General features: G+C 33.9%; 1 protein-coding gene across 1 annotated transcript; it reads left to right on the top strand.

Annotated features, from left to right (window-relative positions):
• The first annotated feature begins 1,632 nt into the window (after positions 1 to 1,632).
• On the top strand, positions 1,633 to 10,499 carry LOC142236033 (uncharacterized). Its single transcript, XM_075307283.1, has 2 exons — positions 1,633 to 1,835; positions 9,685 to 10,499. The coding sequence occupies exons 1-2, from the start codon at positions 1,833 to 1,835 to the stop codon at positions 10,057 to 10,059; spliced, it is 378 nt and encodes a 125-aa protein (XP_075163398.1). The 5' UTR covers positions 1,633 to 1,832; the 3' UTR covers positions 10,060 to 10,499.
• The last annotated feature ends 5,427 nt before the right edge of the window (positions 10,500 to 15,926 follow it).

The following is a 15,926-nucleotide window of genomic DNA, read 5'->3' as shown; positions in this document are numbered from 1 at the left end:
CGTAATTCAAGGAGATACATCTAAATTTCATACGATGTGGTTGATGCTTCTTTCTTCTACCTGTGTCCGTTTTTTAGAAAATTTTGCGATACTGATTTGTGCAATTTTAATCTAAATGTTAATCGATATGCATGATATTTTTAATTTACAAGAGGTGTTGCAAAGCATTACTCTGTGCTCTGCTACTCTGTTTTATCTATATCTAAATCTAAACCGATTTCGATGAAATTTTGCAGATTTTATTGGCACTATGGTACATGCCAAACTTGACTTAGATCGTTTAATAAATAAGAGTTTTTTATTCAAATTTGGGAAAAATCGGGAGATACATATATAGGCTCACTGCTATTCAGTCCATTGTGATATCACAGTGGTGAACTTCTCTCTTATCACTGAGTGCTGCCCGCTTCTATGATAAGCTCAATGACAATGCAATGAAACCACTTAGAGAAGCTTTGAAACACTTAGAAATGTCACCAGCATTACTGAGGTGGAATAATCCACCGCTGAAAAACTTTTTGGTCGAAACTGGGTTTGCATACACAGAGTCGTGGGTTCAAACCCAGTTTCGACCAAAAAGTTTTTCAGCGGTGGATTATGGCGGGCACGCTAGCCATTACACCACGGCGGCTCCCACACCAGTTTGTAAGTGTTGAAATTGGTCGATACATATACATATATGGGGGCTATATCAAAATTTGATTCGATTTTTCTAAATTCAATAGCGTTGATCCAAACAAACACTCTATACTGAATTTCATCAAAATCGGTTAATAATAATTGCGACTGGAATCCTGCGAACAGTAAATACATGGATGGACGGACGAACACCAAGGGCTAGATGTACTCAGGAGGTTTTCCGTAATCGGTGGCCGGCAAATTTTTCTGCAGATCAAGTTATTGTACCCATAACCACTATGTGGTTTAGGGTGTAATAAGGCTCTGGAAAGTTTGGCTCTTCTTCGATACCTCCTTCAATTTTGTCCATCCTGTTTAACACACTGTGAATACAGCGGACATGGCTAAATAAATTTAGACTTCTACCTCCAAAAGTTCTATACTTTTTGACATGCCAGGCGAATATTTCGATCAATAACATATTGAATGACTCATACGGTGGGGTGTAATCTTTTTAAGGGTATAATCGATATGAACATTAAATTGAAACTTTTGCACATATACAAACTTAAAATGAAAATTATATTTTCCAATCGAATATGTTGAATCTCTACAGCTTGGTTACGTTTAACTGATTCGTTATAGTTAAGTCAATCATTTTTTTATCTCATACACATAAAGAAAACTAAAAAACTCGCATATTATCCATCTATTTGCTCTAGTGATGGTCATTCAATTTGATGAAGTTAATTTTTGGAAAAGATCTTCTGTTTCAATCATCTTCTACTTGGCTCTTATGTTGGCAGTTCAATTTGTTGTTATTATTGTTGTCACAGGCATAGTGATTCTTTGCGTTGCGAGTATGAGTGTGAGCGTGTGCGAACTCTTGTATTTTTGGCTAACCGGCGTGTGAGTCTGCGCGCTGATGGCTCGCATGCCATTAGTACCGAATATATAAATTTCATAGCATCTGCCAGATTGATCGTCATTTGTGTTTTGAACTTCTTGAGAGCGTTTTCATAAAAAAACAACATAGATTAATTAAAAAACAAAAAGAATATTAACGAACCATTTGAAGCGCTTCTAAAAGAATCAAACTTTAAATATTAATTGAGAAAATACTAGAAATCTCTGTGCTATTTACATCAAGTGTTCTATTTGTGTTTTTTTTTCTTATATTTTATACGAAGAAACGTAAAATCAAACCATACAAAATGGTAGGTGTTGTGAACAAATTAATAGAATTATTATGTAATAAATTTATAAAATACTAATGGATATATCAATAAAAGACACGTTAAGCGATAAAAGTGAAAACAATTAAAAATAATCCATAGGGAAGAAATATATGTTGATTGAAATAAAAATTTCCAATTAATAACTCTTGTGACTAAGTGCCTGTTAGCTTGGGACATATGAAAATTCCAATTTATGGAAAATAACTTTAAGCACTCCAAAAAATAATAATGGCTACGCTAATCGATACCATAACCTGTTTTATACAACCTGTAAATTTAAAAAAGTAATATAAGTGCATAAAATATTGAACAAATCCAATTGTTGGTTAAAAAAGTGCAAATAATTGTGAATGAAAATTATGATTAAAACTATTAAAGCAATATTGTAAACTGAACCTACTAATCAGTATTTACGGGGTATTATAGAGAAAAGATTTTGTGTCAAATGTATGAAAGATTAGTGATTTTTTTTTACATATTTGCCAATTAAAGGATGTGTTTCATAGTTACATTTAAAATTGATTTGCATTTGGGAGAGGTTATTAATTAAAATCATTTGTTTTCTCGAATTCAAAATCGTTGGATCTTTTGAAAAACCAAATTGTATAATGGTTGAGAATGAGAAAATCTATATCCTGCAAAAACCGTATATAAGGAGAGACCGACTTAGGAGGTGATACAAAGCCTATTAGAGACTATACCCAAAGCTTCGGCTTACCATATTTTCACGCAAATCAGGATAAAGATGTGGTTCAGGGTAAAGCTAAATAAAATATTGTGTCCTTGATCTTGACACCAGATATCGTTTTTTTTTTGCTTTTTTTATTATATATTGAAATTAAAATATTCTTCGTAAATTCCCAAAACGCCAAGTCGGTTTATATAGAGGAAATATCAGACAATGGATCGATATATCCCATTTTCGAACTGACCATACCTGTGGTCAAAAAAGTAATCTGAACCGTTTCAGAACGATAGCGTGCTTGCAATAGACAGTCAGATACATTAAAAAAAGATTATTTGGTACAAATATTGGGGCAATTTCGCCCTGACGGCCTTTTGCCGATGCTTCAGTTTACCACAAATTTTTAAATTTTCAAGAATATTGTGATATTCTATAATCTATTGATATTGTATTCTTATTGGAACTAAAAATTTGCTGAAATACATTATTAGAAATGTATAAATATGAAGCAGATCATTAAGGGATTGTCCAAGACCGATTCATGGAGACTTTTTAAAGGCCTGGTCCTACTAAATAGGTCCGGGACGTGTACTTTGGATTTTATTTCATCAACCAAAAAAAGTATCACCAATATTTTTTATATTAAAACTTTAATTGACTGAATTAATTTTTAATCAAGAAATCAATCAAGTAATCACAGAAATCGATTGTATGAATTAATATTTTAATTGGATTACCCATGTACAACTTGAGATTCAAGCAGGCTTACTTAGCTATGATGAGACACAATTAGATATTATTATATATAATTCCACATATGACGAGATCTAACATTAGATCCAATTGTATATAGGGATAGATATAATCATATCTAAGACATTAGATCTACGCCAATTTTGAGATCTGATCAGATCTAATTCCATAGTAATTAGATATGATTAGATCTTTTCCATTTTTTGGATCTACTCATATCTAATTGTATCAAATTAGATCTCTCAATTTTTACTCGGGTAATTAATTATGCAATTGGCGTTGGCGATTATTGGATCAATTACTTGCTAGATTGTATTCAAAAAACATTTTTCTTATGAATGTCAACCCCATTTTAAATTGACCGATTCCTTTCACATGTTTTGACCAAAACTGGGACACCCTCACACGCCAGGCGCTAGTGTTGTACCGGTCATGGAGATGATCCATTTCCTGTAGGTAGTACCAATATTTTTGGAAGTCAATAACAACCATGTTACCTTGGCCTATTTATCCACGTTGGGGTCAGAGTATAACAATATTGACCTGCATTCTAAAGTATAACATATTTATCGTGTCAGAATAGTTTTCAAAGACTGTCTAGCCTTGATTTTCAGTTCGTGCGATCGATCATCGTGTTGCACGTAAGTTAGTTTTTCTTATCAAAAAGATTTTTTTAATGATTTTTTATGATTCTTGATAAATCGAATTAAGATCGAAATCGAGTCATAATCCTTATTAATTTCTTAAATCATATTTAGTCGATCAATATCTATAAGTTTAGCTTCTGTAGATATGCTTTAAAAACAAGAATAATGAAAATATGGATCAGTATATATGTATAAAGTAGTATATAGAACTAACATTTTTGTTATAAAACTTTTCATGCATATGAATGAGTAAATAGGCAAAAAACGAGCAACAGTGACTCATGATGTTGGTGGCTCACGATATTGGTACTAGGTTAGGTTAGGTTAGGTTATGTGGCAGCCCGATGTATCAAGCTCACTTAGACTATTCAGTCCATTGTGATACCACAGTGGTGAACTTCTCTCTTATCACTGAGTGCTGCCCGATTCCATGTTAAGCTCAATGAAAAGGGACCTCCTTTTTATAGCCGAGTCCGAACGGCGTTCCACATTCCAGTGAAACCACTTAGAGAAGCTTTGAAACCCTCAGAAATGTCACCAGCATTACTGAGGTGGGATAATCCACCGCTGAAAAACTTTTTGGTGTTCGGTCGTAGCAGGAATCGAACCCACGACCTTGTGTATGCAAGGCGGGCATGCTAACCATTGCACCACGTTGGCTCCATCTCTGTTCATAAAATCTATTCTCACAACGATACCCAAAATATTGAATAAAAGGCAGTACTCATCTTCATGACGGTAGTTCTCTTCGTCTTATCTGTGATATCCTGGAATAATATGTGAATATTGGTATTTAATACTCGATACAGCCTCTCAGAACTGAAAAGTTACCTAAAGGTTTCACAGTAATATTTTGATAATAAATTATTGATCCACTAAAACTAGTAGTTTAAATCAATTAATTCTGAAAGAGTTTAATCAATTTCTTTTTTTTTTTCACATAATTCCAACGGTCCCCGATGATTTATTACGAAAATATAGCCAAACGACAAATATTCCTGTTTTAATAAATTTCTATTGAATCTCAAAATGATTTTAGAGTATCGATGAAATCAAATGATATTTTGTCCATCTATTAAATTAAAATTTTAAGTATGACAAAAAGCATTTAGAAAAATGCAAACGCATAAATAATCTTGAATAGCTAATTGAATGATTAATGATAAATATAATCTAGTTTAGGCTATTGCCAAGGCAATGTGGAAACAAAAACTGCAAAAAATATATAAACAATTTTGTTTAAATGCATTTAGGACAAAGAAACATAACAAGATAATATATACATAATTTTATTTTGTTTTTTTTTATTGTGGTTTTGCAAATTTTAGGTTTATTCCAACTAAAGTCATTTAAAGTGTAGACAAAATGAGAGACACTAAATGAAGTTTATTAATTCGCTTAAAAATTATCATGTGAAGCATAACACTTTTAATGTACTCAAAAAAAAAAAATGTTGTTAATGATTCGAATTTAACTGAAAAATATTAATTTAAAATTTGTGTCCTAGTATCAACTACACATATATACATTTAAAAGTGGATTCCGTCTCAAAAGCATCTTCTCTCTTATCACTGAGTGCTGCCCGATTCCATGTTGAGCTCAATGACAAGGGACCTCCTTTTTATAGCCGAGTCCGAACGGCGTTCCACATTCCAGTGAAACCACTTAGAGAAGCTTTGAAACCCTCAGAAATGTCAGAGGTGGGATAATCCACCGCTGAAAAACTTTTTGGTGTTCGGTCGAAGCAGGAATCGAACCCACGACCAATTTCAAAATATAATTCGCTTTTAAATTTGGCGTACATGATATTAGGACATAAATTTGAATTTATTCGTGTTTTCTGCGTTTTTCTTCATGCGCTAACAAACCCTTTTAAAACTTTCCAAATTGAGACATGGCTTCAAGTAGACATTTTGCTAGGTTTCATGTAAAAAGCTTCTTTCAAAGAAGGCATGGAAAGGCATGTCATATTTTTGAGGATCGTTTCATCGAATTTGATAAATCAAACAAAACTTCCTTATACCCATTTTTAAGCCGAATCACTTAATTATAAGGAGAAAATGACTTCATTGAAGAGTTTATAGACATTTGAACAAGAAAAAGAAAAAATTCCGAGAAATGCTTCTTCTATGCTAAGCAAAAAAAAAGTATTCGTATTTTGAGGTCAAGAAATCTCAGGATAATATTTTATTCATTATAGAAATCAATACCAAAATAATATAAGTAAAAACAAAAACTTTGGAACAAGGTAGAGATGGTACATCAATCGGATTGAAAATGTTCTTCACATATTCAACATAGGAAATATATCGATGTCTGCATTCCAAAGTACGCTATGTCTAAAAAGTGAATTTTACAGGAAACAAGTTCAAAGTTTTCTTTTTTTTGGGAATTTCTCAAAAACCGTATAAGATATAAAATCACTTATTTTTCGGTCATAAAATCATGTTTATTGTAGATTTTTTAGTATGTAGGAATTCAAAATGTTGATAATAGGACACGACTTAAAATGACTTAGTCCACTTTAGATTGAACAAAGCTTTTTGCCCTTTTTGGATTGGAAATTTTTAAAACTTTAGTCACAAGCTACGTACAATATTAACCATAACTTTCGATAGCAGTGTTCAATAAATTCGAATTCTTAACAGGATGCAATTCACATCAATCCGAATAAAAAACAACGAACTCCGTCAAAAAATGCTAAGTCGACTCAGCGTACTCTGGAATGAGGACATCGATATATTATGGATGGTTCATATTGGCGATATATTTGACTATAGACCTATAGGATACACTTTTCTAGTGAATATCGTTGAGCTTCACTTATCGAATTTCAAGTGAATCGGTAAGTGAAGCCTTCTTTTTTTTAGCGTACACAGATTTTTTTCTGATTCAATCACGAAATTAATTGATCCAATTAAATTTTTAATTGAAATGTCTTCAATCACGAAAACTATAGTATCATCACTGTTTTAATTGGGCACAAAAAAATCTTTATTAAAAAAATTATTAGCAAATTTCAATAAATTTTTTAATTGATACAAATAGAAATTTAATTGATGTTGTTGACACTTTTTCAGTTAAAGTTAACCAGAAAAAAGATATTCGTAATTTGAAAATAGCCGTTAGTGGTTTTACACGCAAAAAAATAATTCTTTCCTTCCAAACGAAATTTTAGACAAACAAAGTTCGTTTCTCATTTGCTTTTCGTTGAAAGGAAGTGTATTTGGAAGAAAAGTATATACTTTTTGTGATAAACGTTTATTCTTTTCCAGGATGTAAAAACAATTTCATAAAGACTAACTCAAAAAATTTTTTTTTCTGGCTAATTGCATTTTCCCTCACATCTTTCTCACTTCCACGAAGTTTTTTAGTTCTTAGCACCTTTTTCTGTAATACAAACAATGTAGAAGAAATTATATGATTTTATTAATTTTTAAATTTTTTTTACCTTTCGCCTGGACGGAGAAACGAACCGCGGACCATGCATTTTGTAAGCCAACACACTAACCACTGAGCTATGTACCTGAGCTAGTCATCAATAGATAAATATCCATATAAGTTATATTTATATAGCATAGCTTGCGGCGCCCACGAACCGAATAAACAAAGTTTATTTAACAGAAACAAACATTTAGTTTGGCACCGTGGAGCAGTGGTTGCTACGTCCAACTTGCATGCCAAGGGTCATGGGTTCGATCACTGCTGCGACCAAAGTTTTTTTGTTTTTTTTTATATATATATTCCAGATATGGTCGGAAGATTCCGAAAAAATGTTCAACATTACATTCTACTATATTAAATTTTTACTATGAACTGTAAAATGTGTCTTATTAAAGACCTAAAGTCATAAAAGAACAGTGTTTGATATAAACGAAATGGACTGTGCTGTTGGTTCAAAAATAACTTTTTTTATTGAAAAAATAAAAATGTTGTCACAAACGAATATTTTTGGTGATAAAGTGTATACTTTTCGAAGCAATTCAAAAATCTCTAACAAAAGAAAAACGTTTTCGGTACACGTTTTCCAAACTTTTTTTTCTTTGCGTGTAGTTTGATTAAGAAGTTGATTGTTTCAAAAAGAAAAAAAAAAACAATAATTTTTTTAACTGTCATAAGGACACACTAGAAAACTATTTGACAGAAATAAAAAGAACTCGTCGCCACAGTCAAACCAGCAAACATTTTTAGCTCATATTGTATACATTATATTGGGATAGGAGTATTTTCCAAAAATACTCTTATATATTTCGAATGTGCTCTTGGAAAAAAGTTTGACACTCGTTTGCGGCAAATATTTGCCTAATGTGACCTGGGATAGCCGGAAGAATAGAAAACGTAAAGGCAAATGAAAAGCCTTTAGATGGAATGCGAGCCAAGTTGGATGAATGGGCACGGGAGACACATTAAGTGATGTGGACCAATACAACGGTCGGAAGGACGACCAATATACCAAGAAAAATTCTGGAGTTGTATTGAAGGAGGGTAGGGCGACCGTGGGAATAATGTCCTGCCACCTAGAATAGAGAGCACACCTCTGTCGAATAAAAGCAGCAGAGGATGGTGCTTGTAAGGCTTGTTTTGAGGATGATGAGAACACTACATTTGTCACTGTCCTGCCTTTACTAGAGTTAACCATATCGGTGAAGTTGATTCGGGACCTGGCCAAGTTTGGAAACAGGAGCTAGAAACAAATTAGGGAATTCGTAAGAGACATCGCGTTCCTGGAATAAAAGAATGGTACTATTGAAAGAAGAAGTTAGAGCGCACAATAAACCGAATACTGACGTAAGTCTATGTCATGTGGCATATAAGATGACAGCTATGTCCATAATACGGTTTAAAAGTCTAATATAATTGATACGCCTCTTTTTGTAGAATTGTGATATAATTATGTGAAGTAGTCGTATATCAAGTAGCGGCGAAAATGCTAAAAAGACCAATAGGCGTAGTGAAGGGTCTATGGTTATTTATATGTAAACATTATATAAAAGTAAATCCAGTTTACTATCTGTTTCGGATATGTTAGATTAGAAAAAATTCCAAATTCTGGTTTAACAAATTAATGCCAAAAAACCTATAAATCAATTATTTCTACATTTTGTGACAACCAAATCATTTAAGTATTCATGATTGTTGATATTGGCGATGCTTAATTAAAACTTCTTCTTTCCTGAATCTAGTCATTCAAGTTAGACTACCATGCCCATCACTTCCCATTTCTAATTATTCCTAGTTCGTTGCTTATATAATGGTCTCTCTTATTTAATGAAAGTGAAATGTATTTGTAGAAATATTCTAATTGGCAATATTCTTTTAATTTAATGATGTTGTAGCTTATCGTTTAAGCATGAAGAATTATTTCTTTATATAACCCATTTTCGACCAAACACCAAAAGTTTTTCAGCGGTGGATTATCCCACCTCAGTAATGCTGGTCACATAGAATCGGGCAGCACTCAGTGATAAGAGAGAAGATCACCACTGTGGTATCACAATGGACTGAATAGTCTAAGTGAGCCTGAAATATCGGGTTGCTACTATAACTAACCTAACATAATGCTCTATATGAATTTATATGACCAAAGAGTATACAATTTTATCGCTATTTATGCCGACTTTGTTTGAAATCAAGAATTTCGGGCACATGGTAATAGTAATTGGCTCCGTCCGACATTAGGCTTTCCCTACTGGCTTATTATAAATCTAATCTCTCTTTCATTTCATCTATATTTTCATTTCAGAAATTCCTTTTGATTAGCTTCGCTTTAATCGGTATTGCTGCCGCAGCTCTTCCCGACTCCGCCACCCAAGGACCTAATCCTCAGGATATTGCCACACCAGAACCAGAGTACATTGACATTGATTTGCCTGAACCACCAAGACCTGCTCCAGCCCCAGCACCAGTCCACAGATTCTCTGCTCCAGTACAAAGAAGTTTCTCTGCTCCACGTCCGGTGCCACAACCTATTACCTATCAACAACATACTGCTTCATCTAATGTCTTCCAACAACGTGCTGCTTCTCCTGCCCAAGGACATGCTTTCAACACTCAATCAGGCTATCAATACAGACGTCCTGTCTATGTCAGACGTGTCTATTATCATCGTCGTGCTTAGATAGACAACATGTACACACATATCTTCAGGCTACTGATCCTATTCAGTGTCCTCCATCCTCCACCAACACCTTTATATATTATGTTTTTACCTGTAAAATATTAGATTATTATCACACTTAAGCACTGAATGAATTCCTCCACCCACTCCAAACCATTCTGAAAGACTCGAAGATCAAACGAAGAAATCGAATTTGTAACACATCGCAACACTATTGTATTACATTGCGAATTTAGTTATAATATTATTTTTGGTTTATTATTCATTTATTATTATTTTGTTTTTATTTTACATTATTTTAGACTTTTGCTTCTGGGTTGAATGGCCCATTTGGCGGTCTTAAAAGCCAGGAGACAAAAGTGAAAGTACAGAGAGAGACATATGATGTGTTATGATTGTAGTATTTCTTGAGTAGAAGAGTTTTTCGGATATCATCGCGAAAATTGTCACATACGAAAAATTAATGTTGAAATAAAAAATATTTTATTTATAAACGTAATTAGAAACACTTTTTGGTAACATTAAGCATGTAAGTATACAATAAATAGTTAGTCCAATCAACTCTATAATCTAAGTTAATTAAAATAATTTCGTATATTTTTGTTAAACCTACGCTAATATTCTGCTCATCATGTCCATGTGAATGTTATATACATCGGACCAAGAGTAGGCAGGTCTACTCCTTATCTATTGCCCTAACCGAATGAAAGTGATTACCTCTACTATCACTGTTTATTCATCCTATTCAGTTAGGCCAACTACTACGAATAGTACTTGCAACAATCCCACCCACATTTTTGCAACATTAAAAAATTATGTTTTCATCAATATAATTTTTTTGAATTTAAATACATATAGACAATATGGACATAACACATTGTTACAAATTAATTGATTAAAGAATAAATAAAACGATTATGGTTATTTCATTGCCAAGTTAGTAACTATAGTAATTGGAAACATTTTACAAAATATCCCAAAAGACTATTTTTGCGAAAATACAAATCCGCAAATTCTTTTTCAAATATTTTGTCTATAGTGTTTGTTGGTCCACTGACGCTTTTATCGGACAATTATCAACAAAATAATTATACTAACCAAAATATTTTTTCCTAGATGTTGGAGCGACCATATGTTTTCTGTAGCAATCCAATATGAAAGACATTCGGTCAAGTGAACTGTATTGTTTTATCGTCCCAACTGTATAGTGGTTTTGGTTTTGGTTTAAGAAATCGAAAGAAGTTCTTGCAACATCTATAATAAAAATTAAAAACAAAAATTACAAAATGGTTGATACAACCGATAATTTAATTAGGGAGACTTTCATTTGGTTATATCAAAGTTTGACAATTGTACGAACTGTATCACAATTAGTATTCAACCACTATTGCGATATTATACTGATCGAAACCAAATATATCTAAACCCGAATAAGAAAGATCTGAAATCGACTTAAGTAGTCGTTTCAACAACTATAAAGGGTGATAGGGTCAAAATTTGGTCAATATAAACTTGACGTATTTCTTTCAATTTTGCATTTAAAAAACTTAATTTGAAGGTGTGTGTGTGTAGAATGTCGCTCCTATTTTGATTTTGGAATTCACTCTTCAGTTGTCAAAATGCCGTCCAAGCAAGAAGAGCAGCGTATCAAAATTTTGCTCGCGCATCTTGAAAATCCGAGCTACTCGCACGCAAAGCTGGCAAAATCGCTAAAAGTTGCCAAATTAACCGTTACAAATGTAATTAAAGTGTTTGGGGAATGTTTGTCGACAGCCAGGAAGTCTGGATCGGTGGGAAATCGAAAACCGGAAGCCGCTGAGACGACAAAGAGAGTTGCCGGTAGTTTCAAGCGAAACCCTAACCTCTCTCTCCGAGATTCCGCAAATAAGATGGGTGTATCGTCTACAACCGTGCATCGAGCCAAAAAACGAGCCGGACTATCGACTTACAAGAAGGTAGTGACTCCAAATCGCGATGATAAACAAAATACGACGGCCAAAGCGCGATCCCGGAGGCTGTACACGACGATGCTGACGAAGTTTGACTGCGTGGTAATGGACGACGAAACCTACGTCAAAGCCGACTACAAGCAGCTTCCGGGACAGGAGTTTTATACGGCAAAAGGAAGGGGAAAGGTAGCAGATATTTTCAAGCACATAAAACTGTCAAAGTTCGCAAAGAAATATCTGGTTTGGCAAGCCATCTGTACCTGTGGCTTGAAAATCAGCATTTTCATAGCTTCCGGGACTGTCAACCAAGAAATTTACGTGAAAGAGTGTTTGAATAAACGTCTGCTGCCTTTCCTGAAGAAACACGGTTGTTCCGTACTGTTTTGGCCGGATTTGGCATCTTGCCATTACGGTAACAAAGCCATGGAGTGGTACGTCGCCAACAACGTGCAGGTGGTTCCCAAGGACAAGAACCCTCCCAACACGCCAGAGCTCCGCCCAATTGAGAAATACTGGGCTATTGTCAAGCGGAACCTAAAGAAGACCAAAAAACTGCTAAGGACGAGCAGCAGTTCAAGGCAAACTGGCTTTCTGCGGCGAAGAAGGTGGACAAGGTCGCTGTACAAAATCTGATGGCAGGTGTCAAGCGTGAGGCCCGTCAATTCGGATTTGGAAAAGCGAAAGCCTAACTGAATATTTTTCCTGAATTTTCTACTAATTGAACTTGAAAAATAAATTTATTTTGATTTTTCAAATAAACGATTTCACCGATTTACACGCGTTTTCCCTTGACCAAATTTTGACCGTATCACCCTTTAAGTAAGATAAATTTAAATAAATTTCAACCGATACGGCCGAATAGGAATCTTTAAAACATACCTGATGTTGAAGTAAAAGAAGACCAGTTATAAAATGGTGTTATTAGTAGGGGTTCAAAAAAAATATATATATTTCCACACAGAAAAAAGTCTGTAGCTAAACTAATGTAAAATTTAACATATGTTTATACCCTCCACCACCTCCTTTATATTAACTTTGTCATTCCGTTTGTAACACATCGAAATATTGATCTATAACCACATAGTTACATATTCTGGGTCGTGGTGAAATTCTGAGTCGATCTGAGCATGTCCGTCCGTCTGTTGAAGTCACGCTAACTTCCGAACGAAACAAGCTATCGAAACTTGGCACAAGTAGTTGTTATTTATGTAGGTCGGATGGTATTGCAAATGGGTCATATCGGTCCACTTTTACGTATAGCCCCCATATAAACGGACCCCCAAATTTGGATTGCAGATCTTTTAAGAGAAGCAAATTTCATCCGATTCGGCTGAAATTTGGTACATGGTGTTAGTATATGGTCTCTAATGCTTCTCCAAAAGGCACCGGACATGGTGTTAGTATATGGCCCCCATATAAACCGATCACCAGATTTGACCTCCGGAGCCTCTTGGAAGACCAAAATTCTTCCGATTCGGTTGAAATTTGGTACGTGATGTTAGTATATGGTATCCAACAATCACGCAGGAATTGGTTCATATCAGCCCCTAATTATATATAGCCCCATTTAAACCGATCCCCAGATTTGACCTCCGGTGCCTTTTGGAGAAGCAAAATTCATCCGATCTGGTGGAAATTTGGTACGTGGTGGTAGTATATGATATTTAACAATCATGCCAAAAGTGGTCCATATCAGTCCATAATCATATATAGGCCACATATAAACCGATCCTGAGATTTGGTTTTGGAGCCTCTTGGAGGAGCAAATTTCATCCGAGTCAGTTGAAATTTGGTACATTTTGCTAGTATATGGCCGTTAACAACCATGCCTAACTAGGTCCATATCGGTCTATAGTTATATATAGTCCTTAGATAAATCGATCCCCAATCACACAAAAATTGATACATATCAAGTTCATAATTGTATATAGCCCCCATATAAGCGACCCCCATATTTCTCCACGTACCGTGCAAAAGTCCATACTGATTCGTAATTATTTGTTGACTTACCTATACATACATTTTTTGTATAATATATATACCACGTATGGACTAACTCACAATTTAGAAAACGATGTTAAGAAGTTTTAAGATACCACAACCCAAGTAATTCGATTGTGGATGACAGTCTTTCGTAGAAGTTCCTACGCAATCCATGGTGGAGGGTACATAAGATTCGACCTGGCCGAACTTACGGCCGTATATACTTGTTTTATTTGAAACATATTGTTTGTAGTTAATTTCTTTTTCTAAATTTTCCGCAACCTACTGAAGTTTTTCTTATCCCAAGTATGTCTGAAAAATTTAAGAACTAAATGTGGGTGTAAACGTATTGTGAAAATCTCTAAAAGTGGAGTACATTTCAGTTCAATTTTATTTATTTACTTATTAAGTCTATGGATCAGCGTTGCCACAACAAAAATTTGTTTTGGACCAAATTTTTTCCAAAATCGGACCAAAATTCCCTCCAGCAGACCAAATTTCCAATTTCGAAGAAAATACCGTAAAAAGTATTATATTATTGTACATTGTGCTTTTATTAAAAAAGTTAAGTAAACCAGAAATAAATGATATGATTTAGCGGATGTCATAGGAATCAAATTGTCGACTTTTCAACTTTTTTAAAATTTTAAAAAATTGACTATTTGAAAAGGTCGAATTTTAAAACCAATTTTAATTAACATCAAAAGTCGAAATTCAATATAACAAAAAGTTGACTTAAACTTTCGGCTTAAAGGTAGTTAAAGACAACAAAAGTCACGCATTTGGTTTATATTGGCATTGTCCCATGAAGCACAATCTCCCAATTTTACTTCTTGAGAGAATATAATAGATTTCCGAATTTTCATCCAATTTGCTGTAGTGTTGCTTTGCACCCATGATTTCATGAGGTCCATATTCTTATATAGCTCAAGCCTTCTATTCTACTTTTTGCGCACATTCGAGTAAAATTGTCCAAAAATATATAAAATCTGGCACAAGACCTAAAAAACAAAATTTTCATTCGATTTTCTATGAGGTGGTATCTAATCTTTCACTGAAAAAAAAAAAAAAAAACAAAAACATTGATGGTTGGTTCCAAAGATTTTGTCTTTTTAGACTAATGATTTTGGTTTTGATTCTAAGCCAAAGAAGCGGAGAATTGAAGTAAGGACACATTTAAGTTACAATTCACTTGTAAATTTGAGTTTTGCGACTTGATCCTTCATGTGTTATGAATGTCCATTAAAATGTCTGAACGACAATTTAAATTTCCAAATTCAGACTCGACTACAAATGAAAATTATTTTATGTTTCATGTAAGAAACGACTTTAAAATAAAATGTTAAAAATATCTCCGATTTTGGACTAGGAAACAAACTTTATATCAGAGAAATGAGGCTTTAGGCTCACGCCAATATTTTTTTCAGTGCACAGATGCTATTGAATATGTGATAAAAATTTTGAATACTTCAAAAAATTTGAACAAATTTATGAAAATGGGCTAAATTCTATTTGGTCCGACCATCGGACCAAATTTTAAAACTTAGAAATCTTTTGGACCAATTTTGATCCGATCGGACCAAAATGGCAACGCTGCTAAGGATATACAAAAATCCTTACATACGCTCATAGACTAAAGGTAGTAAGATTCTATTGCCTCATTAAATATCTTCAAAGACATTGATAAGTCTAAATAACGTTTAGCATTTACATCATTATATTCAATTTTCGCACGAGGTAGTTCATTTTTATATACTTTTTTCTGTTTATTGTTTTTATACCCTCCGCCATAGGATGGGGGTACATTAACTTTGTCATTCCGTTTGTAACACATCGAAATATTGCTCTAAGACCCCATAAAGTATATATATTCTGGGTCGTGGTGAAATTCTGAGTCGATCTGAGCATGTCCGTCCGTCCGTCCGTCTGTTGAAA

This window comes from Haematobia irritans, chromosome 4 (assembly GCF_050003625.1).
Source record: "Haematobia irritans isolate KBUSLIRL chromosome 4, ASM5000362v1, whole genome shotgun sequence".
Classification (NCBI taxonomy): domain Eukaryota; kingdom Metazoa; phylum Arthropoda; class Insecta; order Diptera; family Muscidae; genus Haematobia; species Haematobia irritans.
The sequence above is the reverse complement of the archived record's forward strand: the minus strand, read 5'-3'. Positions and strand labels throughout refer to the sequence as shown.